Source organism: Tupaia chinensis, unplaced genomic scaffold (assembly GCF_000334495.1).
Source record: "Tupaia chinensis unplaced genomic scaffold, TupChi_1.0 Scaffold000231_2, whole genome shotgun sequence".
Lineage (NCBI taxonomy): Eukaryota > Metazoa > Chordata > Mammalia > Scandentia > Tupaiidae > Tupaia > Tupaia belangeri.
This window is the reverse complement of record NW_006159707.1, coordinates 1,933,620-1,957,444: the sequence shown is the minus strand read 5'-3', so window position 1 is coordinate 1,957,444 and position 23,825 is coordinate 1,933,620. Positions and strand designations below refer to the sequence as shown.

Sequence of the window (23,825 nt, the reverse complement as noted above, 5' to 3'; positions counted from 1 at the left end):
CCAGATGTCTGAAATCTTCATTTAGAATTCAAGGGTATTGCTTGCTATTTCTCTTTATACTTTTTAAATACTACTGATCTTTGTGTATGAGGCATTTCACTAACCTTGGATCATTGGATCTTAAACGTGATAATATAAGATAACTGAACTTTGGACTTGTTCTTTAAGTATGTGGCCTCTAGTTCTCATGGAACCAAATACAGTGATTCAAAGATCTAAAGTCTTAGTGTTTGGGTTTTTCCCCCCTCTTTTTGGATATATGTTTTTGTTTTTGTTTTTCTTTTTTCTTTTTTTTTCTTTTTTTTTTTTTAAAAAAAAAGCATAATCCTGTAAAAACTGTCCAGGTTTCTGTTTTGCTGGTGATGGGTTTCAAACTGATTTTTATGTATCCAAATGCTAGCACAAATTAGATCGACTGTCCTGGTGACTGTAGTAGTTAATGTAACACATTTTGTATAAAGTACATTTTATATAGTATTTAAATTATTTCAGATGAAGTTTTATTTCTTGAAAACAGTTATTTCCCTTTTGTTTATTAGCATGTGTATAAACACAGATCACATGTTCATAAATAAAGTTAACATTCTTTTAGCCTTGTGTGTTCCCTGGCATGTCTGTATTACATTTATAAGAAGCAGTTTATTTTAAGCTTATTTAGGTTTCTCTTTTTTTTTCTTTTTTCCTTTTTCTTTTCTTTCTTTTTTTTTTTCTTTTTTTGTGTGTGTGTGTGTGTGTACCTTAAAAGTGGCTTTAATTTTTAGGTAGAATTAATGAAATGGAGATTTAGCCCCATCATTTATTTGCTCAAGATACAGTTACTGACATTTAGGATAAGAGAGAATATATTCTTCGAGCATAATTAGTGCACATTTGAAGAGATTTAAAAATCAACATAGATTGGTGCACATTCACAAGAACAAAGTAAATAGAAGTACTACACCAGTTACTTTGGAAAAGTTAAAGCAAATGTATGGTCATTTTTGATCATTTAAACCAATTCTAATCAAGGATGGCTATTTCCATGTTCCCCAGCCTTGTTTTATTTAGTCATCTTCCTTACTACTGTAAAGTTGGTTGTTCTTGCTAACTAAATATGAGAATTACATTTTGTAGAATCCTGTAATTGTAAGCAGGTAAAATTGGTATAAGATTTCAGATCCTTGCTCACAGAAATAAGATCCCCTAATTAGATATAAGGACATGGGTAAAGTTTAATGATGTCTACCATATGCATCAAATAAGTTTTGTAAAGACTTAGTGGTTTTAATGTAGCAAGGTTTGAGGGGTTTTGTTTGTTTGTTTTTACCATGAGTATTTTAACTAGTATGAGAGTTATTTTCATTGATATTTAGTATTTAGTACATATAAATTCCTAATCATTTTTAAACCATTCTTTGTCAGCATTTTTCACTCATTTCTTTACCCCTTGCTATATGTAGAAAACAAAATTGTATGCTTTTTTTTTAGGTTTGTGGTAAATAGGGCTTATTTGTTTATTGAAGGGTATTTAGGTGCTATAGTGATTATTTGGTGGTGGGAAAGGTGATTTAGGTACAATTAAGTATATGAAGCCTTTTTCAACTCAAATATACTAATAATAAGTTGGCAAAAAAGCTAAAAAAGAAAGGACAAGGAAGCCCAGCATAAAACCAAAAATACAGCTCTCTTTTTCCCCCATGAGAAATTTTTGCTATAGCGTGCGAGCTCTTGCTGGAGAGACAGAGAAAAATCACCCCCTGGGGGGAAGGCATGCCACAATCCCTTCTCCTCCATTCTCTTTTCAGGATTCTGGACATGCACACATACATGCCTACTGTGAGTTTTAAGCCACCAGGTCCAGGACTCTAACTGCGATGGACTATGTGGGAGTCCAGCGATATAACCATTACACTATCTGCTGGTCCTGACAGCTATATCTTAAGTGTTAAGAATAGATTTTTTTTATAAGTTAAAGAATATTTTTTTGAGAGGTTTTTGCTGTAGAGCACGTGCGCTCACCAGAGAAACAGAGAGATAGAAAGCGAGAAATCACCTCCCCACCCCAGGGGGGATGGCCATACTGCAATCCCCTCTCCTCCATTCTCCTCTTGGGATCTTGGGCATGCACGCACACGCGCCCAGCGTGAGTTTACACCACCAGGTCCGGGACTCGAACCACGGTCAACTACAGTGGGAGTCCAGCAGCATAGCCATTATGCTAACTGCTGGTCCCAGGAATGGGAAGATTTTTTTAATGTTAATTTTTCAGTTTCAGTTGATAAAAGGTTTACATAACTGATTGCTTCCTAACTAAGGAAGTCATCAGTATATATTTTCTAGATAATAATATTTTTCTTTTTTTTAAGAATTATTTATTTAATTTGCTATAGGGCACATGTACTCACCAAAGAGAGAGAGACAGAAAAAGAGAAAGTGAGAAAGCAAGCCACCAGGTCCAGGACTCAAACGTTGGTTGGCCATGTGGGAGTCCAGCAAGTTAACCACCACCCCACCTACTAGCCCAATAATAGACTATTTTTAAAGGCTATTAATTTGTTTTATTGGTAGAAACATAGTACAGATGATGATTGGCAGCAATTTATTCAATCCTTACTACTTAGATTGCCTAGGTCAGAATTTATTCTATAGAAAAATAGGGTGATTATTTATATGTTCTTTTTCTTTCTACTTACCGTTTGAGTTTAGTTCTAATCTTAAAGAAAAAATATACTTCAAAGATAGGCAAGAGTAAGAATCCACTGTAGATTGATTATATATTTATGCATTAGGAATCTGAGACTAGTGCACTATGAACTTTACAATCCTTTAATGTAGAGCAAAATTTTTGTCTAAATAAATTCCAGTAATATCTATCACACTAACTTCTAAAACTCTAAAGTACTTTTACGATGTATCTTAAATTTATTATTTATTTACAATTATTGGGTCATCGGGAAAGTCATGACTGCATTTTTGCATCGAAAAACATAGAAAAATGCATCTTGACTTTCCAGTAACCTAATATTTCTATTTATACTTATTGAATCCCTTACATGGTGAGCATTGGCTAAGAACTTCATATCGAAACTGGTTATTTCTAGTTACTTCTATTTCACTTATTGAACTTCTTTTTATTTATATTTATTGAATCCTTTCTGTTTGGCCATTGCCTAAGAACTTCATATTGAGACTGGTTATATTTCTATTTTGGGCTTTTAAGTCATGCTGCTTTTACTTTAATACACTTAATTCTCTGGAGCAGTTGAAGAAAGAAGACTTCTTTTCTTTTTTCCATCTTAAACAAGTTCTGACAAATAAAGCATGAGATTACAACATGGTGAAAAAACAACCTCTTAAGGATATAGGAAGTATAGGGCAATCTTATCTTCAGGGTTATGTGCTTAAGATTTTTCTCATATATACCTGCTTGTATGATTAACTTTCATTTCTCCAAATATTATAATCCATCATCATACATGAAAGTTTTGTTTTTCCTTTTCCCAAGATATCTTTATTTTCTTTTCTTTTGGAAAGCTTAATTTGCCCTTTTGAAAACTGTTGGGGGGTTTTGGGCAAGAAGCTTTGTGTGGGAGAATAAAGAAACAGCTCCAAAAAAAGGGGGAAAAGTAACAATTATGTGGAAGCTATTTATCAAAGCAATTGTCTGAGCCATTAATGAGCTCTGTTTATTTTTACAATGTTGTTATAGAGACATTTTGGAAAAATTAGATTTTTTATTCTCTCTTCCACAGTATGTTGTCTTGAGCATTATTGAATTTAGAGACCACTGAGAGATGTGGGACTCCTTAGTATTTAGCCACCAGTCTGAAAAGATTTCCTATGTGATATATTTCTTTCTACCTCATTTTTCCATTGTATTGGAGTCCCCCTCAATGGATAGCCTTTACGACTGTTTAAACATGTAGAGATGGATAAAGTAGGTTGAACTACACCTCAGGTTTAAACAAAATAAATTTCTTTAGAAAACTAAGAAAATACCAATATTTGAACATTAAGTGTCAGTAGGGGCTAAATGATCACTTTCACATGTTTTCAGTGTGGAACTTGAATGTGTGTTTAATTTTTTATAAACAGATTGATGACTCTTCTGCATCTATTTCTCTGGCCCAGCTTACAAAGGTATATATATATATTCTTGAAAATATAAGTCTTTTTTTTTTGTTTAAAAAAAAAAAACAACTTTTTTTTAATGTGGAACAGTTCTTAGGGAGGGTAGGGGGGGAGGGTGTATTTTGCGAAAGCATTGTACATATTATTACTATCCTATGAAGAGTAGTTGCCGTTTTGAGAAGATAGGGGAGTACTCTGTCAGCCTCAGCATAATGTTGGAATATTGTTCATCTTCAAGAAAGAAGAAACACACGAAGCTGCACTTAATCATTTTTTCCCTCATATATTTTGTTTAATTATACATTGGAAACTAACAAAGTTCTGGAGGAATTCCCTGGTTTTGGCTGTAGGTTATGTGGACTTTCTTTAAGCAGCCAAAACAGAAGATTTCCTTTACACGGACGATTGCGTGGTTATTTCATGAGTATTTGAATTGATCCTACAAAGGTCAATATTTTAAATGTGATATAGTTGTTTCTTTATGCTATAGACTTGTAGTCTGTCTGCATTAGAAAAAGTTTTAAGCAACCTAATTTGTTTGAACACAGACTACATGAATTGTGTAAGTGTATAAAGCTGTTTGCAGGAATATACCAATCTGTATGTTTGGCAGAGGGGCAAATTGTTACCTCCTGAAATCATTGTATATGCCATGTTTTGCGATAAGATTGCTTGCATTTTCTGATCAATAATGTATATCTTTTGTTTGGGAAAGCACTAGTGATGGATTACTTTTTAAATCAGTATATTTAGTTTACAAATCATGCCTTTTAAGAAAAAAGAATAGGCAGATTTTTGAGGGCAAAGAAGGCAGTTGTCCAGTTTTTTAAAAAAATCCTTTTTTTCTGCTACCAGAAATGTGAAATCAAATTTAGCAACTGAGATGAATAAAAAGATGGGTTTTCCATTAGTGCTGTCCCTATCTTGTCCTTGGCTTTGTTATAGGTTGTGTCTTTTTCCCCTAGAATGTATCCCCAAAAATGTTCTAGTAACAAATAATTGCTATTTAATCTCCTGCTCTGGGAAAACTAAACACTAAAATTGATGATTCTAAAATACAAAGTGGACTAAAAAATCCTACATTATAATTTTATATTGCAAAATTGTTTAGCATAGAAAAAACGTCTTCAGCAGTTCATAGTTTACTGTTTCTATTCTCATGTATTGTAAGGACCATATTTGAGTTTTGGTCTATTCCTACCATTGTTTCTTTGCTGCAAGTTGGGGAGTTTTGGAGGTTTGGGGGATTTTTTTTAAAATTACTTGTAAAATTATGTTTGGGTTCAAACAAATTAGTTGTTAAACATCTGTAATCCAGTTTCCTGTAAATGTTGCTGTTGTTCTAAGCTCTGTTAATGTTAAGCATTTTTTGTATATAAAATTACAATAAAATGTTAAAACTGGTTGCTTGTTTTGTGGATGAATGTAAAGGTAAAATCCAATGAATGGCTGATATGAGTGCTAGATGCTTGAAGATTCAAATTATTAGAAGTCACTCCCTTAGACCCTGCTTATATCTAGACTACTGTATATAATAAGATGAAGATGAAGTTCATAAAATTTATCTAGAGAGTTGAATTTAAAATTATGAATGCTCAGTGCATATCCTTTGCACTATATATGAAACTGATGCCATTACCTAAAGAGCTTTCTGACTTGTAATATCTATTGCATAATGTGTTCTGTCAGTCTTTCTACCCCCACCCTGACTTAAAGTTGAAAGTATAAATTATACTCTAAATGCTGTGACACTTGAATTTTAAGGTTCAAAAACATCAAGTGTTTTTCTCTAACTTAATTACAGTCGTTAACTCTTAGAAGAGCAGTATGCTAATTTCACCATAAGGTACAATCAGGGTCTAAGGTTTGACTGTCCCCAGAAAGACTTTCTTCAGCCTCACTGACACCCAAACATCATGTAATGACCTTAAGGAATTCCCAGTGCGTCTACCACGTTTTACATGTAAATAGCTGTTTTTATGCAAGGTTAGTTAGATGTTGCTCTTTACAGGATGAGTGGTGTTGTCTTTGGCTGTGTGGTCTTAAATGTGTTTCTAATGTGTGTGTCAAATAATTACCTGTTAAACAGACTGCCAATCTGGCTGAAGCCAATGCTTCTGAAGAAGATAAAATTAAAGCAATGATGTCGCAATCTGGCCATGAATACGACCCAATCAAGTAAGTTTATACGTATTTTATGTTATTTGAAACTTGGGGTGGGTTTTATCCCTAATCAAAAGCATTGTTTTTAAAACTTCTGGTGTACATGTACTTTGATTTTTCCTCTTTCAGTTACATGAAGAAACCTTTAGGTCCACCACCTCCATCTTACACCTGTTTCCGTTGTGGTAAACCAGGCCATTATATAAAGAATTGCCCAACAAATGGGGTAAGTCTCTCCTAGAACTATAGTACATCTTATTTTTCTTTTCTTAGAATGATTCCTTAGTCATCTTACTTTTCTTGGTAAATACTACCTTCTCAATTACAATTTCAAGTAAGCACGGTCTTTGAAGCCAAATTTGCCAGCTTTAAATCTTGTTTCTGCCATAAATAGCAGAGTAAGCTTGGACAAGTTACTGGATCTTTCCAAGCCTGTTTTTTTCTCTGAAATTGAGAAAATAATAGTACTTAACCTTCCATGGCACTTGTGAGGATTCAGTGAAATTATAGATGTAAAACACAAGTAACAATAGTAGTAAGCACTGCATAATGTTAGCTATTGTTATAAAATAAAGGTAACTACTATTTCTCGTCTTCCTGTTTTCTCCCCTATTTTCCTCCAAAAAGGATAAGAATTTTGAATCTAGTCCTAGGATTAAAAAGAGCACTGGAATCCCCAGAAGTTTTATGATGGAAGTGAAAGATCCTAATATGAAAGGTGCAATGCTTACCAACACTGGAAAATATGCAATACCGACCATCGATGCGTAAGTATGCAAATTAGGAGTGACCTGTGGAGACTACACAGTCCCAGGGTGTATAGTGTTTTAGTCTTGGGCTTATAACTTGGCTACTTAGATTACTTGAACTTTGTAAACCAAGATCTTTAGTCTCCACATGTTGCATTTCTGTGGTAAGAATGAAAAGCTGCAATCTGCTCCATTTAAAGCAGATTAAAGTGGAATTGGGAATTTTGTGACCAGTGAGAGCCACTTCTCTTGTTGTCTTGCATTTTTTTTTTCTTTTCCTGTCATTCCCTGCTTTCTTCCTCATTCACATACATACTCCCACATACTCTTATTATACATGATCTTTGAAGTGAACAAAATATTTCATAATCATTTTGAGAAGAGACTTAAGTTTGCAAGATGTCAAGGCAAATTTAAGTGCCAAGCATAAATGAAATATTAAGGTAAGTTTAAGGTTGGAGATACGACATAAGTTCCTAGGATTTAATTTATAAACCATTAATTCAGGTCAGTTATAGTTCTGTAAAACACCTTAACTCCTTTTTTTCTATTTTTTATTTTATTCTGAGACAGGCAGGCAGACAGGAACAGAGAACAATACCCCCTACAGTTTTCAACTTCACAATCCATGCCCGGCTTCAGCCATCCCAGATCGTGGGCACACGCAAGCTTTGGTATACTCAGGGAGGTTTCCCAGATACCAACCAGTAACACTCCCATGTGGGTCTACCTCACATGTTGTGTTTTACTGTACACCACCATCTAACCCCCTTAAAATGTTTATTTTTTAAATACATTTTCAGATTTTGTTTTAGGAGCCATTTTTAAATGAAAAACACAAACATGAAAACCTAGTGGCATAGATCAACTAGTTCATTTCCCATTTTATCTGATCTTATTAATATACTTAATTACCTTTTTAAGTATCATTAATAATTGTGAACTCACATATCATACAATACAATATGAAGTTTTTTTGAGTTGTAGTTCTCTAACTTTATTGTCCATAAGAAGCTCCTACAAAAGTATGTTTAAAGATTCTGGGTACTCTGCCCCTTCCAACCTCTCTATTTTTGATTTAGAGGTCATGTGATAAAACCCAGATTTCTGCCCTTTTTTTTTTCTTTTAGAGATATTTTTGCTATAGGGCCCATGCACTTGCTGGACAGACAGAGACAGACAGCGAGAACTCACCCCCTCCAGGGGGTGGGGGAGATGTATGGCCGTGCCGCAGTCCCTTCTCCAGTCTCCTCTTGGGATTTTGGGCACACACATGTGCCTAGCATGAGTTTTGAGCTGCTGGGTCCAGGACCAACTGCAGTCAACTATGTGGGAGTCCAGCAATATAACCATACTTAGATTACTTGAGAGTTTTGTATACCAGGATCTTTAGTCTCCACGTGTTGCATTTCTGCTGGCCCCTGATTTCTGCATTTTTAGCAAGTCTTTTAGGAGATTATGAAGTTAGGGGCTCTATAAGACATACAAGAGTTTCAGAAGGTTCATAAAAAATGGAATTAAAGAGTTTATTTGGGCACAAAAAATTTTGACTTTTTTTTTTTTCATATAAAACATTTTCTGTGAACGTTTTGAAGATTCAACCCAAAAAGGGGAAGAAACAGAAACCAAACATATATAAGAACAGGGTTTTTTTGTTTCATACCATACATACTGTTGAAGTATAGTATATATAGTGAACAAATGGCACTGATCAAAATGGCTATACTGAGGAATGATAGTGAAAAGATTTAGTGTTTTAAATGTGTACTTTAGCAAATAAGATGTTTAAGTTCGTAGACCAGAATTTATTTTTTACACTCCCAACCCTGCTCACATTGTGAACTTCACCCCCATGTATTTCTTACCAGTCACCATCCTGTGTTTTTGTGGTTTAACTTAGTCTGTTGTTACGCTGTTTCTAATACCGCAACATGTCTTAGATACTTCCAAACAACTTTAGGCTGAAATTGATGATTTTTACAGACACAATTTAAGAGCAGACCATTTCATCTGTTATGTAAAATTTTCTAAAGAACAGAAATTCATGTTGGAAAAATTTGCATCACCTGTAGACCCTAATAACTAACTTCATTGCTTTTTGAATGCTGAAATACAAAAGCCCGTTTTGTGCCAAACACACAACAAGTACTGGGGAAAGTTGGGAGCCCAAATATATTAAATGAAACTTTCACCCTCTCCACTAGCACCACTGATAAGCAACTCAGACTTCTGTTTCTTTTTCTATCCTCTGTTGTTTTTTTTTTTTGTTTTGTTTTTGTTTTCTTTTCTTTTCTCTCTTGGGCAGTGGGAGACTCCTCTTTCACAAATTGGGAACAATGGGGCATAAGCAAATTGATACTTATTTCTGGAATCGTGGTGATGTCTATGGAGCAACTGCAACACAAATAACACACCTAAGGTACCCTACTCCGTACAGCTGAGATTCTTTCATTTTCAGCATTGAGATAAACACACTTTGTTCCTAAATAAAACAGAAAGGATTTTTCTAGGAATTCCTATGTTTCACAGATTTACTTGATTACAGAGAAGATGGGAGTGTGAAAGCAGTGTAACAAGTTTGGGAATAGGGTTTTTTAAATATTTTTTTATTTTTAATACCCAGTACTTCTGCAAAATTTGCATTTGTCAGAAAAGAAAACTTGACCCAGAATGTCTAATGAGGTGTTAACTTCATACTTCTACAACATATTCTGATCATTTATTGATATATTTTAATTGACCATGAATCATAAGTCTTTTAAAATGCTAATTAAAAGTAAGTCATTGGTTTTGAAGTCTCATTCTATTAACCATTGGTGTGGTGGTGACATAATTCCCTTGAACTACCCCTCAGTTGTATAAGGTCAGTACTAATTTTAATTTCCCATCTTGTGGAATTCATTCAAATACCTTCATAGGTTTTAGGAACTTAAAATATGGAGGGCGAATTTTGTTTTTAAAGAAACATGGTAGGACAGAAAAAAATGTGGTTAAGGTATTAATCTTAAGTTCAATTCCTGATTCTGCCACTTAAATACAACTTTATGACACTGAATTTATTGCTTTGTCTCTGGCCCTCAGTTATAAGAGTTTAAGATCCTTTTAGCTGTTTTTATATCCTTCTTTGTTTCTTTTTATTGTACTTGTTTAGGGTTTTGTTTTATGTCTTGTTTAAGAGGGAAATGTACCTAACTGCTCTCTTATTTTGGAATGTATTATGCCTGTCTAAACTAAACTAATTTGGCATTATACTGAATTGTACATTCCCATTATATTATAGAACATGTGATATGAATGTTTTGCCTTCTTAACAACATTAAGACACCAAAATCTTCTTTTTGTTTGTTTTTAACAGAGAAGCATATGCAATTGGGAAGAAAGAAAAACCACCCTTCTTACCAGAGGAACCATCTTCTTCATCAGAAGAAGATGATCCTATCCCAGATGAATTATTGTGTCTCATCTGTAAAGATATTATGACTGATGCCGTTGTCATTCCCTGCTGTGGAAACAGTTATTGTGATGAATGTAAGAAATGCTGAACCATCAGAGATGTTTATTTTAAAATATTTGTGTTTACTTTGAAAAGCTCTTAACAACATTGCATATTTTAATAATAAAATATGAAATATTGATAATAAGTCAATGAGCATTAGTAGTGAGAGGTCTGTTTTTATTGCTACATCTTTTTTAAACAGTAACATCTCTGTTCTTTCAAATATTAGAATTGACTGCCGCCTGTACCTTGATCAGAATAACTACCTTTTTTAGAGGTTTTTGCCTTAGGGCACATGCGCTCTGGAGAGAAACAGAGACTGAGAGGGAAAATGAGAGATAACCACCCAGTGGGGATAGTCACACCGCAGTCCCTACTCCATTCTCCTCCTGGGATCTTGGGCATGCACACACACATGCCCGGCTTGAGTTTCAAGCCACCCGATCCAGGACTTAGACCACGGTTGACCACATGAGAGTCCAGCAACATAACCGCTATGCAATCTACTGGCCCCTTAAATAGAATTTTTGTTTCCTATATTTTTTTAAATAGTACACAGAATTTTAGAAACACTTTTGGGCCTTAGACAATTCTAGAAGTATTTTTAAATAGTACCTAAATTTCTTTCATAGGTTGTGAATAGCTTATTCTGAAATTCCCAAATATAATGAAGACCTGCTTCTTGTAAATATATTATCCACACTCTGCCATGTGATTTTGATTTTGTCTCTTTAAATCACTCATATTGACATTTAGTGTTTTTCCCCTGGGTTTGTCATCCTAAGTTTATCCCTTCTCCAGAAGAAAATCAGATTGTTTGAAAATTTGACTGCTCAGTTTTTTCCTGGCCTTTTTCATTTCTAAAGAAGCTAATTTTTAATGTAAATGTTTGTTTGGGGGCATCTTTAGTGAAGATAAAGAAGAGGTCACTTATACTTGTTTCAGAGCATGTCTTGGATTTAACAAACCACATACTATTTTTTACTACATTGAAGCATAATCAGTGAATCTATTATTTAGTGTTGTTCCTACCAGCTATGCTGTGTCTCCTTGCTTTGCCTGAATAATGCTTATTTTTAAACATTGATCTTAGGGTACGCTCTTAAAAACTCCAAGTTAGCCATGTAAAGTTTTTATCTCTATTGCCAGATTTTTTAAAACTTACTTTTGAATTGTCAGTGGGTGTGAACACTTCTCAGAAAAAGAAGTGCAAGAACTCCCACAATAGGGCATAGTTATGCTGCAATCCTTTTCCCTCCATTTCTCCATCTCAGCAAGATTATGGGCATGTGCACACACATACCTGCCATGTTTTTCAAGCCGCTGGAATTGGGATTCAAACTGGCCATGTGGAATCTGATTTTCTGTGCACAGCACTTAACTACTGCACTTTGGGGCCAACCCCAGACTATCTTAGTTCTTTTAAGTGTTTAAAAGTATATATGACTTCTTTTTTTAATATAGCATAGGTCGTAGAGAACAAATTAGAGCAAAGGAGTGCTATGAGATGAGATTTTACTTAGTTCTAAGTTTCTAATCTAAAAAGTGATTAGTGCTGTGTGCTTGAAAAACAGTAATATAGGGAACCAGCAGTTAGCGTAATGGCTATGTCGCTGGACTCCCACATAGTTGACCGCGGTTCGTGTCCCAGACCCGCTGGCTTAAAACTCACGCGGGGCGCATGTGCATGTGTGCCCAAGATCCCGAGAGGAGAATGGAGGAGAAGGAATTGCGGCGTGACCATCCCCCCTAGGGGGTGATTTCTCGCTTTTTGTCTCTATGTCTCTCTTGTCTGTCTGGCAAGCGCACGCACCCTATAGCAAAAAACCTCTCCCAAAAAAAGGAAAAACAGTAATATAACCAAACAGATGTAGCCATCTCTTTCATTTATACTGTAAGCACTGAATTGCACAATGCTCTTATTAATACTTGAAATCTTACATAGGTATAAGAACAGCACTTCTAGAATCAGAAGATCACACATGTCCAACATGTCATCAAAATGATGTCTCTCCTGATGCTTTAATTGCCAATAAATTTTTACGACAGGTAGGTTTTTTAATATTCCTTTTACAAAAATTAAGATTTTTAATCTTTTAACTCTTTTAACTATACTTCAGTAAATATATTTTTTCTGCATTTTTATGTACGGTATCTGTAGGCTGTTAATAACTTCAAAAATGAAACTGGTTATACAAAAAGACTACGAAAACAGTTACCTCCACCACCACCCCCAGTACCACCTCCGAGACCACTCATCCAGCGGAATCTACAACCTCTAATGAGATCTCCAATAGGCTATGTCGCTGGACTCCCACATAGTTGACCGCGGTTCGTGTCCCAGACCCGCTGGCTTAAAACTCACGCGGGGCGCATGTGCATGTGTGCCCAAGATCCCGAGAGGAGAATGGAGGAGAAGGAATTGCGGCGTGACCATCCCCCCTAGGGGGTGATTTCTCGCTTTTTGTCTCTATGTCTCTCTTGTCTGTCTGGCAAGCGCACGCACCCTATAGCAAAAAACCTCTCCCAAAAAAAGGAAAAACAGTAATATAACCAAACAGATGTAGCCATCTCTTTCATTTATACTGTAAGCACTGAATTGCACAATGCTCTTATTAATACTTGAAATCTTACATAGGTATAAGAACAGCACTTCTAGAATCAGAAGATCACACATGTCCAACATGTCATCAAAATGATGTCTCTCCTGATGCTTTAATTGCCAATAAATTTTTACGACAGGTAGGTTTTTTAATATTCCTTTTACAAAAATTAAGATTTTTAATCTTTTAACTCTTTTAACTATACTTCAGTAAATATATTTTTTCTGCATTTTTATGTACGGTATCTGTAGGCTGTTAATAACTTCAAAAATGAAACTGGTTATACAAAAAGACTACGAAAACAGTTACCTCCACCACCACCCCCAGTACCACCTCCGAGACCACTCATCCAGCGGAATCTACAACCTCTAATGAGATCTCCAATATCAAGGCAACAAGATCCTCTGATGATTCCAGTGACATCTTCATCAACTCATCCAGCTCCTTCTATATCTTCATTAACTTCTAATCAGTCTTCCTTAGCTCCTCCTGGGCCTGGAAATCCATCTTCTTCCCCAGCTCCTGTACCAGATATAACAGCAACAGTATCCATATCAGTCCATCCAGAAAAATCAGATGGACCTTTCCGGTAAGTCTGTATTTCTCACTTTTAGAAAATACTTGTAGTCAATGTTGTAGTTTTTTTGTTTTTTATTTCTTTAATAATTTTTTTAGTGGAACACTGCTCAGCAAGGTGGGATGTCTTGTCAGAAATGACTTAGTCTTACTGGAGAAAGAGACAAAGGTCAAATACTACACTTACACAAGTTTTCAATGATTCTTATTGAATGTTGAATCATGTGACATAACAACTTTGTATTTTAGAGATATAGCTTGTAATAATATTAATGATATAAATATAAATTTAAGCAGAACAAAAAGCAATTAGGATAAGTAGAAGGTAAAACTCTGGTAGAGGTAGAGTGGTAAAAATAGTCATCATCTTGGGACCAGCAGTTAGCATAATGGCTGTGTCGCTGGACTCCCACGTAGTAGACCGCGGTTCGTGTCCCGGACCTGGTGGCTTAAAACTCAACGCCGGGCGCGTGTGCATGCGTGCCCAAGATCCCGAGAGCAGAATGGAGCCACCCCCCCTGGGGGGTGATTTCTTGCTTTCTGTCTCTATGTCTGTCTGGTGAGTGCATGTGCCCTATGGCAAAAACCTCTTAAAAAAAAATAGTCATCATCTTGTTGGAACATTTGGTAGGAAAGTTGTGAAAACTCACTTCAGTCCTACATTCAAAAATGAAAGGGACCTTTGGCCATGTGAGTCCAATGGCTCTTAATTTTTTTTTTTAAATAGGGATAATGGCCATGCTGTAATCCCTTCTCCTCCATTCTCCTCTTGTGATATTTGGGCATGTACACACCCACTGTGATTTTTTTCAAGCCACCAGGTCAGAGACTTGCACTAGTCGGCCTTGTGGGAATACAGTGCCTCAACCACCAGCCATCTGTTGTCCCCACTCAAATTTTTAATAAATCAACCACTTTTAAAATTTAGATGTAGGGTTAGCCCCATGGCACAGCAATAATCACTGCTCAAGAAAACCCCGGTCATACATAGTGACTGTGATTCAAATCCCTGACCTGGTCAGCCTGAAACATGTCAGGTACATGCACAAGTACCTTAGATGTGACTGGCTGGAGGACTAAAGGACAGGGATTGCTGTGTGCTTAAAAACTCTTAGTCATGAATAAAGATAATACAGTTTAGATTTTGGGCCTGTTTCAGACACACTAAGCAAAATCTTTATTGTGAGACCTTTACATGTATATTTAAGAAGCTTCAGGGCCAGCAGTTGGTGTAATGGCTATGTCGCTGGACTCTCACGTAGTCGACCATGGTTCAAGTCCCGGACCCAGTGGCTTAAACTTACACTGGGCGCGTGTGCGTGTGTGCCCAAGATCCCGAGAGGAGAATGAAGGAGAAGGGATTGCAGTGTGGCCATCCCCCCCTGGGGGTGATTTCTCGCTTTTTGTCTCTCTCTTTTTCTGGTGAGTGCATGCACCCTATAGCAAAAACTTCTCAGAAAAAAAGTCGTCTCACTTATGGTAGTTTACCCTTCCATTTGGTTGATAGTGGGAATAAAGCATACCTAAGCCTTATTCTAAAATGGATACCCATTTTAGTTTAGTAGTAGAGCTAGAAATAAATTTTACTCCTAATCCTGTGTTCCTTTTTGTCTTCATATAGTCCACATTTGATTTTTTGGTTTTTAAACATTTGTAACCAATTTCCACCATAACCATCATATGTAGTGCTCCTTAAGGGAGTTCTTTCTTTTTGCTTTTCCACCTACGTATAAAGAATTTTCCAAAGCGGGAACCAGCAGTTAGCGTAATGACTATGTCGCTGGACTCCCACGTAGTCGACCACGGTTCGTGTCCCAGACCCGGTGGCTTAAAACTCACGCCGGGCACGTGTGTGTGCGTGCCCAAGATCCCGAGAGGAGAATGGAGGTTAAGGGATTGTGGCGTGACCATCCCCCCTGGGGGGTGATTTCTCGCTTTCTGTCTCTGTATGTCTCTCTCTGTCTGTCTGGCGAGCGCACGTGCCCTATAGCAAAAACCTCTCCAAAAAAGAAAAAAAAAAAAGAACAAGCAACAAAAAAGAATTCTCCAAAGACCCAATCTTTTCTCACTTTCCCCAAAAGTTTTTGTCATCTTTGACTTAACTCCTCTTAATGAGATGATGTATATATAGGATTAGCAACAAGCTATTATTTTTAGTCTTAATACTCTATTTCTGATGACTTTGAATTGTAACTATTATAAATTACATTGTTTTCTAGGGATCCTGATACTAAAATTTTGCCAGCTGCAGCCCTTGCATCAGAACACTCAAAGGGAGCCTCTTCAATTGCAATAACCGCTTTTTTTGGAAGAGAAGGTAAATTTTATTACCTTTGAAGTTTGTAGTTTTCTACAGGGCCAGCAGGTGAAGTGGTGGTTAAGTGCTAGATTCCCACATGGCCAACCACAGTTTGAGTTGTAGATCTGATAGCTGGAAAATCATGCTGGGTGCGTGCATGCATATGTGTGTGTCCCAAATCCCAGGAGTAAAATAGAAGAAAAGGGGGGTGATTTCTCACTTTTCCTCTCTCCAGCTAGCACATATATCCTTTGGCAAAAACATACATACCTACGTAATTTCGGGTTTTTCTTTACAGTAGGATTTTGAATTCTTTTAACTTTTTTTTTAATCCTATTTATTTGTTGTCTGTAAAGGGTTATCAGGTGCCTGTACTTGGCACACCATCTTTGCTTGGACAGTCATTATTACATGGACAGTTGATCCCCACAACTGGTGAGTAAAATTATTTTGGTTTGACTTTTCTTCCTTTCAGAAACTAATTTTGGCTTCATTTAGCATGCAATTTTATATTTACTTACTGTTTTTATATATGTTTTTTATTTCTAAGGTCCAGTAAGAATAAATGCTGCTCGTCCAGGTGGTAGTCGACCAGGTTGGGAACAGTAAGTATATGTTAATAATCTTAGGGTGATTGCTTTTAAACTAGATAATGGAAATTACAAACTAGACAGTGCATTGCTAAATTCTTTTTATTTTGTATTCCTCTACCTTCTAGATAAATATAGTTTTTCTGTAAATGTTATAAGTGCAAGCCTATATTAGGATTATTTCTTAAAAAAATGAGCAGTTTTTTTCTTAAAATGCGAAATACATACTCTTATAGTTCTTTTCCAGTTTCATGTCTAACAAATAGTAAGCCTGACAGCACTTAAATAGTTAATGAGTAAGTAAGAATTACTTGAAAACTAATTTTAAATGTGGAGTCAGTTATTTTCCTAATAAGTTGAACTTTTCCTATTTTTCTTTTTTTTGGAGAGGTTTTTTTTTTTTTTTTGCTATAGGGTGTGTGCGCTCGCCAGAAAGACAGAGAGAGACAGAGAGATAGAAAGCGAGAAATCACCCCCCAGGGGGGATGGCCACACCACAGTCCCTTCTTCTCCATTCTCCTCTCCGGATCTTGGGCATGCACGCACATGGGTCCAGCGTGAGTTTAAGCCACCAGGTCTGGGATTCTAACCACGGTCGACTACATGGGGATACAGCAACATAGCCATTTTGCTAACTGCTGGTCCCTCCTATTCTTAATTTAGATAATCAAAATTTAGTTTGCATAAAGGCACAATAGGATTTAAATCTAGCAAACAAAACTTGATCATTTTGAATAAAGCCTATTCATAAAATCTTACTGCATAGGGACCAGCAGATGTTGTAGTGGTTATGTCACTGGACTCCCACATGGCCATCTGTGGTTCAGGTCCTGGCCCTGGAGGCTTGAAACTCAAATCTGGGCACGTGTGCATGCATGCCCAAGATCTCAAGAGGAAAATGTTGCATGCCCACCCACCCTGGGGGGTGATTTCTCGCTTTCTGTCTCTATCTGGCAAGCACATGCACCCTATAGCAAAAATCTCAATCCTGTTGCACATTAAAAGATAGAGGATGTGATTTTCTGTCCTGAAATACAGAAACACTTTTGAACTCTGGATTGTTTATGGCATTAAAAATCATTAGATTTATTTAACATCTTTCCATTTTGTTCAGTTATTTCTATTTATATAATCCAATTTAAGGCTGAAATATTTTATAAGACTTTGATCTTTTTATTTGAAATATAAACTAAATTTCTCATAGAGGGAAGCATGTTAAGAGACTAACAGAATTTAACAGGAAGAGCATGTGGTTTGGAGCAGATTGCTCGGTTTGAATCCCCTTCCTCCATTTGCTAGCTACGTGACAATGGGCATGTGGCCTTAACTCTTTAACCTTCATTTCCTAATTTGTGGAATTGGAATGGTACTACTTACACCTTAACATGCTAAATGTCTGTATAAATGCCTTGCAAGAAAAAGAATTCTTTTCCTTTTCTATAGCAGTAATTTATGAAATATAGTATGTATTTCAGAAAGTAGTATATTTGAGGTTTAGTCATTTTTAAGATATACTTAATCAGAAAAAACTAATTTTAAGTAAATGTAATATTTGCTCAGATCTCTTCTATCTAGAGCAAGTTTTAAAAAATCGGGGAGTAAGAAAAAGTTGCATAATTAAACGTCTCTACATTGAAAGGTTACATATTATACCCATGGAGAAATACTCAAGCATATTTTATCTTTCTCTCCCTCATACAGTTCCAACAAGCTTGGATATTTGGTTTCTCCACCACAACAAATTAGAAGGGGGGAGAGGAGCTGCTACAGGTAAGCATGCTAAAAATCTTGCAAAACAGTAATCATGTTACACAGTAAAGAAATATAACACAAATAAAAGCATAGCAATGATTGGAAAAGGGGTGGGGGGTTCGTTTGGTTTATGCTTTTTTTTTTATTAAGTACAGTAGTTATCTTTAAGAAACTTAGAATAGTATTTTATTGATTTATTTATTTAAATTGCCAGAGTGTTCATGTGCTCGCCAGAGAGACAGAGAGGAAGAAAGCAACCCCCAGTGAGGCGTGGTCACACTGCAGTTCCATCTTGTCGGGATTTGGGGTACGCACACGCATGCGCTTGGTGTGTTTTTCAAGCCGCCAGGGTGGGATTTGAGCTGCAGTCGGCCATGTGTGATATGGCTCCCTTAACCTCTAGGCTACAGGGCCAGCGCAGGAATAGTAGTTTAAATGATGGTTTTTAAAGCTACATCTTTCATATTCTTTTGTTGATTACTTTTGCCCTATTCAGCACCTAGCAGAATATTGGCTTACATTTACTTTTTGGAAATAGGAGAAAGTCATAGAGGCCCAGACCATATTTAAGATACCAGTTTAATTTAAGATGAGTGTTAACCAGCTCAGTTCCTGAATATAGAAAAGAATTGCATGTATTTGTCTTTTAGATACTCTGTTCCTATCTTCTCCCCACCTTCTCTTTTCCAAAAGAAGAGATGAAGATTGTTAGGGTCACTTCTTCTAGACATGCACAAGCAATATTAATCGAAAAGTAAGCCATAGGTCTTACTGTCTAGGTTGTAGTCACCACCAAGGTAAAGTGACCTCCAGTAATTTATAACAGGACTATGAAGGATATATCTTCTGGTGTTCCACTTAGACTTGCCAAGCTTATGAAAGCTAACTGCTTCTTTGTCACTTTAGTCAGTCTCATGTTAAAAGAAGGCAGTATTTCCTAATTCATGGTTGTCTGAAGAAACCTAAAATCTCAATCCTTGCTACTACCATTATGTACCAGTCACCTACAATTTAAAGAACCTTTAACTTAACAGAAGTAAGCCCACTATTTTTTTTTTCCTGAGGCACTGTTCAGAAAGGAACCAGCACTTTTATTTTCCATTAACCTTTTGAGAGAGAAACATTGAGATTTTCAGTTGTTATAGTTATTAGAAATATTATTTATTCTTCTTTGTACGGTCTTGACCTGCTTCCTTTCTCAAAAAGGAAGGTACAGGAAATAGTTATTCTTCATTTAAACTTTTTGGTTTTTGAAGACATTTTGGGAAAAATAGATCATAGCAACAGTATCCTGTCATTTCCCTCAAAAGACAGATTAGAAAGTAATAGGTGATAATTAGTGAAGTAATAATCTGAACTTCACAAAAGAACTTTTAAATATATAATCTCCATTTCAAGAAAAACCAGTAAATTTTGATAATTTGATAATGGCAATCTCATAAGGTCGATAAGTGACCTTAACAATTATAATTTATTATAGAGTTGCTTTTACAAATAAATAGTGTCAGTATGTAATACTAGTTGAATAGCTGATTCTAGTTTATTATATGTAAGTTTGAAAATAATTATGGATAGAAGAGAAACTTACTTGTCTCAGGTGACTTTAGTTTTAAGGAGTAATATCTTGGAATTTATTTCTCCAGAAGTATAAACCGAGGGCGACACCACAGCGAAAGATCACAGAGGTCTCAAGGCCCATCGCTACCAGCAACTCCAGTCTTTGTACCTGTTCCACCACCGCCTTTGTATCCACCTCCTCCCCATACACTTCCTCTACCTCCTGGTGTCCCTCCCCCCCAGTTTTCTCCTCAGTTTCCTCCTGGCCAGCCACCACCTGCTGGGTATAGTGTCCCTCCTCCAGGATTTCCTCCAGCACCTGCCAATTTGTCAACACCATGGGTATCATCAGGCGTGCAAACAGCTCATTCAAATACCATCCCTACAACACAAGCACCACCTTTGTCCAGGGAAGAATTCTATAGAGAACAACGACGACTTAAAGAAGAGTAAGTGCTTTAATTTGAAATTATTATACACTTTTCTCATTTTCTGATATAACATTAAGTAGGTATCTTTGGAAACATTTTCCTATGTATTCTAGTTAATACAAGAAAATTCACCTAAAATTTAAAACCAAAGCCATAAAAGCAACTTCCTCAGGGATTTCTAGTTATTTATAGTTTTAAAGTGGAAAACTAATGGCAATTTCATTCATTTCATTCATGATCTAATTACATTTGTCTTGTTAGTTTTCTTAAATGGTTTTTGTTAACTTTCACTCTTTAACTTTATTTTACTAGGGAAAAGAAAAAGTCCAAGCTAGATGAGTTTACAAATGATTTTGCTAAGGAATTGATGGAATACAAAAAGATTCAAAAGGAGCGTAGGCGCTCATTTTCCAGGTTAGTGTTTTGCAAGCCTTCACAACAGAATTACCAATGGGACTTTGAATATCCAGGGATTAGCTATGGATATATAAATAACATTGTACTTACGGAATTTTTCTGATTCGGTCTAGATTCATAGAAGTGAAGATGTAGCATATTTCCCAATATCTGTTAATTGAAATAATGTCTCAATGTAAATTCTATTGTGCAGAACTAACAGTTATGGGGATTAAATTTCCCTTTTCACTTAAAGTTATTTTGAGTGTAAAACAATTGGGAAATTCTCTGCAAGGAAAGAAATAGGGGAAGAAAAAGACATTTCTGAGGACCTTTTTACCATAAGGCTACAGCTTCTTGCTGGAACATTAACCTGTGTAATTTATGAAGTAGTGTTAGAATACATATTGCTTTATTGATGAGAGAAATTATAAAATTCCCTGGAAGTTTGTTTAAAGGACTTTATTTTTTAGCCTTACACTAAAATGTGGTTCCTATTAAAGCTAGACTATTGGCTAGTCAGTATAGGATAACAAAATGGACTCCTACTTAAATAATTAGATAGGAAGTGATATTTTAAACTTAGCATTTTCTTTAATGTTAGTTAGCTCATATAACTCACGGTACATTAATGCACTCCACTTTAATTGTTAAAGACTTCACTTTTGTTTTGTAACAAGTGATTGCTCTGATTTGTGTATTTTACTTCATTCCAATAGAGGTCACTGTGCCTCTTTATCATCTAAAATGAAACACTACAAAGGTGAAACCGTGAGGAGAGAATGCTAGAATATGAGAGTCTGTATTTTATTTTGTACACCTTTCTCAACTATCAACTGTTGTTTTGTTTTTGTTTTTAGGTCTAAATCTCCCTATAGTGGTTCATCATATTCAAGAAGTTCCTATACTTATTCTAAATCAAGATCTGGTTCAACACGTTCACGCTCTTATTCTCGATCATTCAGCCGCTCCCATTCTCGTTCTTATTCACGGTCACCTCCATACCCCAGAAGAGGCAGAGGCAAGAGTCGCAATTACCGTTCACGATCTAGATCACATGGATATCATCGATCTAGGTCAAGATCACCCCCTTATAGACGCTATCATTCACGATCAAGATCTCCTCAAGCATTTAGAGGACAGTCTCCCAGTAAACGTAATGTACCTCAAGGAGAAACAGAACGTGAATATTTTAATAGATACAGAGAAGTTCCACCACCTTATGACATGAAAGCCTATTATGGGAGAAGTGTTGACTTTAGAGACCCATTTGAAAAAGAGCGTTACCGAGAATGGGAGAGAAAATACAGAGAGTGGTATGAAAAGTATTATAAAGGTTATGCTGCTGGAGCACAGCCTAGACCTTCAGCAAATAGAGAGAACTTTTCTCCAGAGAGGTTTTTACCACTCAATATCAGGAATTCTCCCTTCACAAGAGGCCGCAGAGAAGATTATGTTGGTGGACAAAGTCATAGAAGTCGAAACATAGGTGGCAACTATCCAGAAAAGCTTTCAACAAGAGACAGTCACAATCAGAAGGATAATACAAAGTCAAAAGAGAAGGAGAGTGAAAACGCTCCAGGAGATGGTAAAGGAAATAAGCATAAGAAACATAGAAAAAGAAGAAAAGGGGAAGAAAGTGAAGGTTTTCTGAACCCAGAGTTATTAGAGACTTCTAGGAAATCAAGAGAACCTACAGGGGTTGAAGAAAATAAACCAGAATCATTGTTTGTTCTCCCAAGTAGAGATGATGCCACACCTGTTAGAGATGAGCCAATGGACGCAGAATCTATCACTTTTAAATCAGTGTCTGAAAAGGACAAGAGAGAAAAAGATAAGCCAAAAGCAAAAGGTGATAAGACCAAACGGAAAAATGATGGGTCCAGTGCCTCCAAAAAAGAAAATCTTGTAAAACCTGCTAAAGGACCCCAAGAAAAACTGGATGGAGAACGTGAAAAATCTCCTCGATCTGAACCTCCACTTAAAAAAGCCAAAGAGGAGACTCCAAAGACTGACAATCCTAAGTCGTCATCATCATCTCAGAAAGACGAAAAGATCATTGGTACTCCCAGAAAAGCTCACTCTAAATCAACAAAAGAACACCAAGAAACAAAGCCAGTTAAAGAGGAAAAAGTGAAAAAGGACTATTCCAAAGATGTCAAGTCAGAAAAGCTGACTAACAAGGAAGAAAAGACCAAGAAGCCTAATGAGAAAAATAAACCACTTGATAGCAAGGGAGAAAAAAGAAAAAGAAAAACTGAAGAAAAGGGTGTAGATAAAGATTTTGAGTCATCTTCAATGAAAATCTCTAAACTAGAAGTGACTGAAATAGTGAAACCATCACCAAAACGCAAAATGGAAACTGATATTGAAAAGATGGATAGGACTCCAGAAAAGGACAAAGTTTCATCAACTGCCCCAGCCAAAAAAATCAAGCTCAACAGAGAAACTGGGAAAAAAATTGGAAGTACAGAAAATGTATCTAATATAAAAGAAGCTCCTGAAAAATTGGAATCAACATCTAGCAAAGTTAAACAAGAGAAAGTCAAAGGAAAGGTCAGACGAAAAGTAACTGGAACTGAAGGATCCAGTTCAACTCTTGTGGATTATACCAGGTATAATTACGTGGGTGGGTGGATGTGGATGTTTGTTTGGGGGAAGGATTTCTTTTCATTTTATCCATGCTTATACTTTGTGTTAATTAAGAATGTGCTTATCCTGTGGATTACTTGGGTTTGCTCTTTTGTTGTCTTTAAAAAGAAAAAAAGACATGTTAAAGATAAGTTTGTAAGTATTAGATTTGGGGTGTAAACTACATTTTGGTGTGTATAGTCATATCCTTAAATTATGTATTCATATATCTTTATTAGAGCAGAATAATTGGATTTTTAAAGCTAAAAGGATATTTGATGTATTTAAGTTAACATTTTTTATAGTTAACCAGTATTAATTAATAAATTCTTCATTAATTAGAAATATTTTCTTTCTTTTTAGTACAAGCTCAACTGGAGGCAGTCCTGTGCGTAAATCTGAAGAAAAAACAGACACAAAGCGAACTGTCATCAAAACTATGGAAGAATATAATAATGACAATACAACTCCT

At 36.0% G+C, this 23,825-nt stretch overlaps 1 protein-coding gene across 2 annotated transcripts in view; it reads left to right on the top strand.

Annotated features, from left to right (window-relative positions):
* The window catches only part of RBBP6 (RB binding protein 6, ubiquitin ligase), a 39,870-nt gene that overhangs the window by 13,572 nt on the left and 2,473 nt on the right, over positions 1-23,825 (top strand). The window contains exons 4-18 of one of the 2 annotated variants that reach the window (XM_006148292.3): positions 4,075-4,119; positions 6,200-6,288; positions 6,403-6,499; positions 6,901-7,040; positions 10,378-10,550; positions 12,464-12,567; positions 13,373-13,710; positions 15,917-15,997; positions 16,337-16,431; positions 16,547-16,601; positions 18,288-18,356; positions 19,982-20,344; positions 20,639-20,740; positions 21,583-23,337; positions 23,717-23,823. In XM_006148292.3, the coding sequence (XP_006148354.1) occupies positions 4,075-4,119; positions 6,200-6,288; positions 6,403-6,499; positions 6,901-7,040; positions 10,378-10,550; positions 12,464-12,567; positions 13,373-13,710; positions 15,917-15,997; positions 16,337-16,431; positions 16,547-16,601; positions 18,288-18,356; positions 19,982-20,344; positions 20,639-20,740; positions 21,583-23,337; positions 23,717-23,823 (3,613 nt within the window). The remainder of the gene's footprint in view (positions 1-4,074; positions 4,120-6,199; positions 6,289-6,402; positions 6,500-6,900; positions 7,041-10,377; positions 10,551-12,463; positions 12,568-13,372; positions 13,711-15,916; positions 15,998-16,336; positions 16,432-16,546; positions 16,602-18,287; positions 18,357-19,981; positions 20,345-20,638; positions 20,741-21,582; positions 23,338-23,716; positions 23,824-23,825) is intronic. The other variant, XM_006148293.3, reaches the window with a different exon arrangement.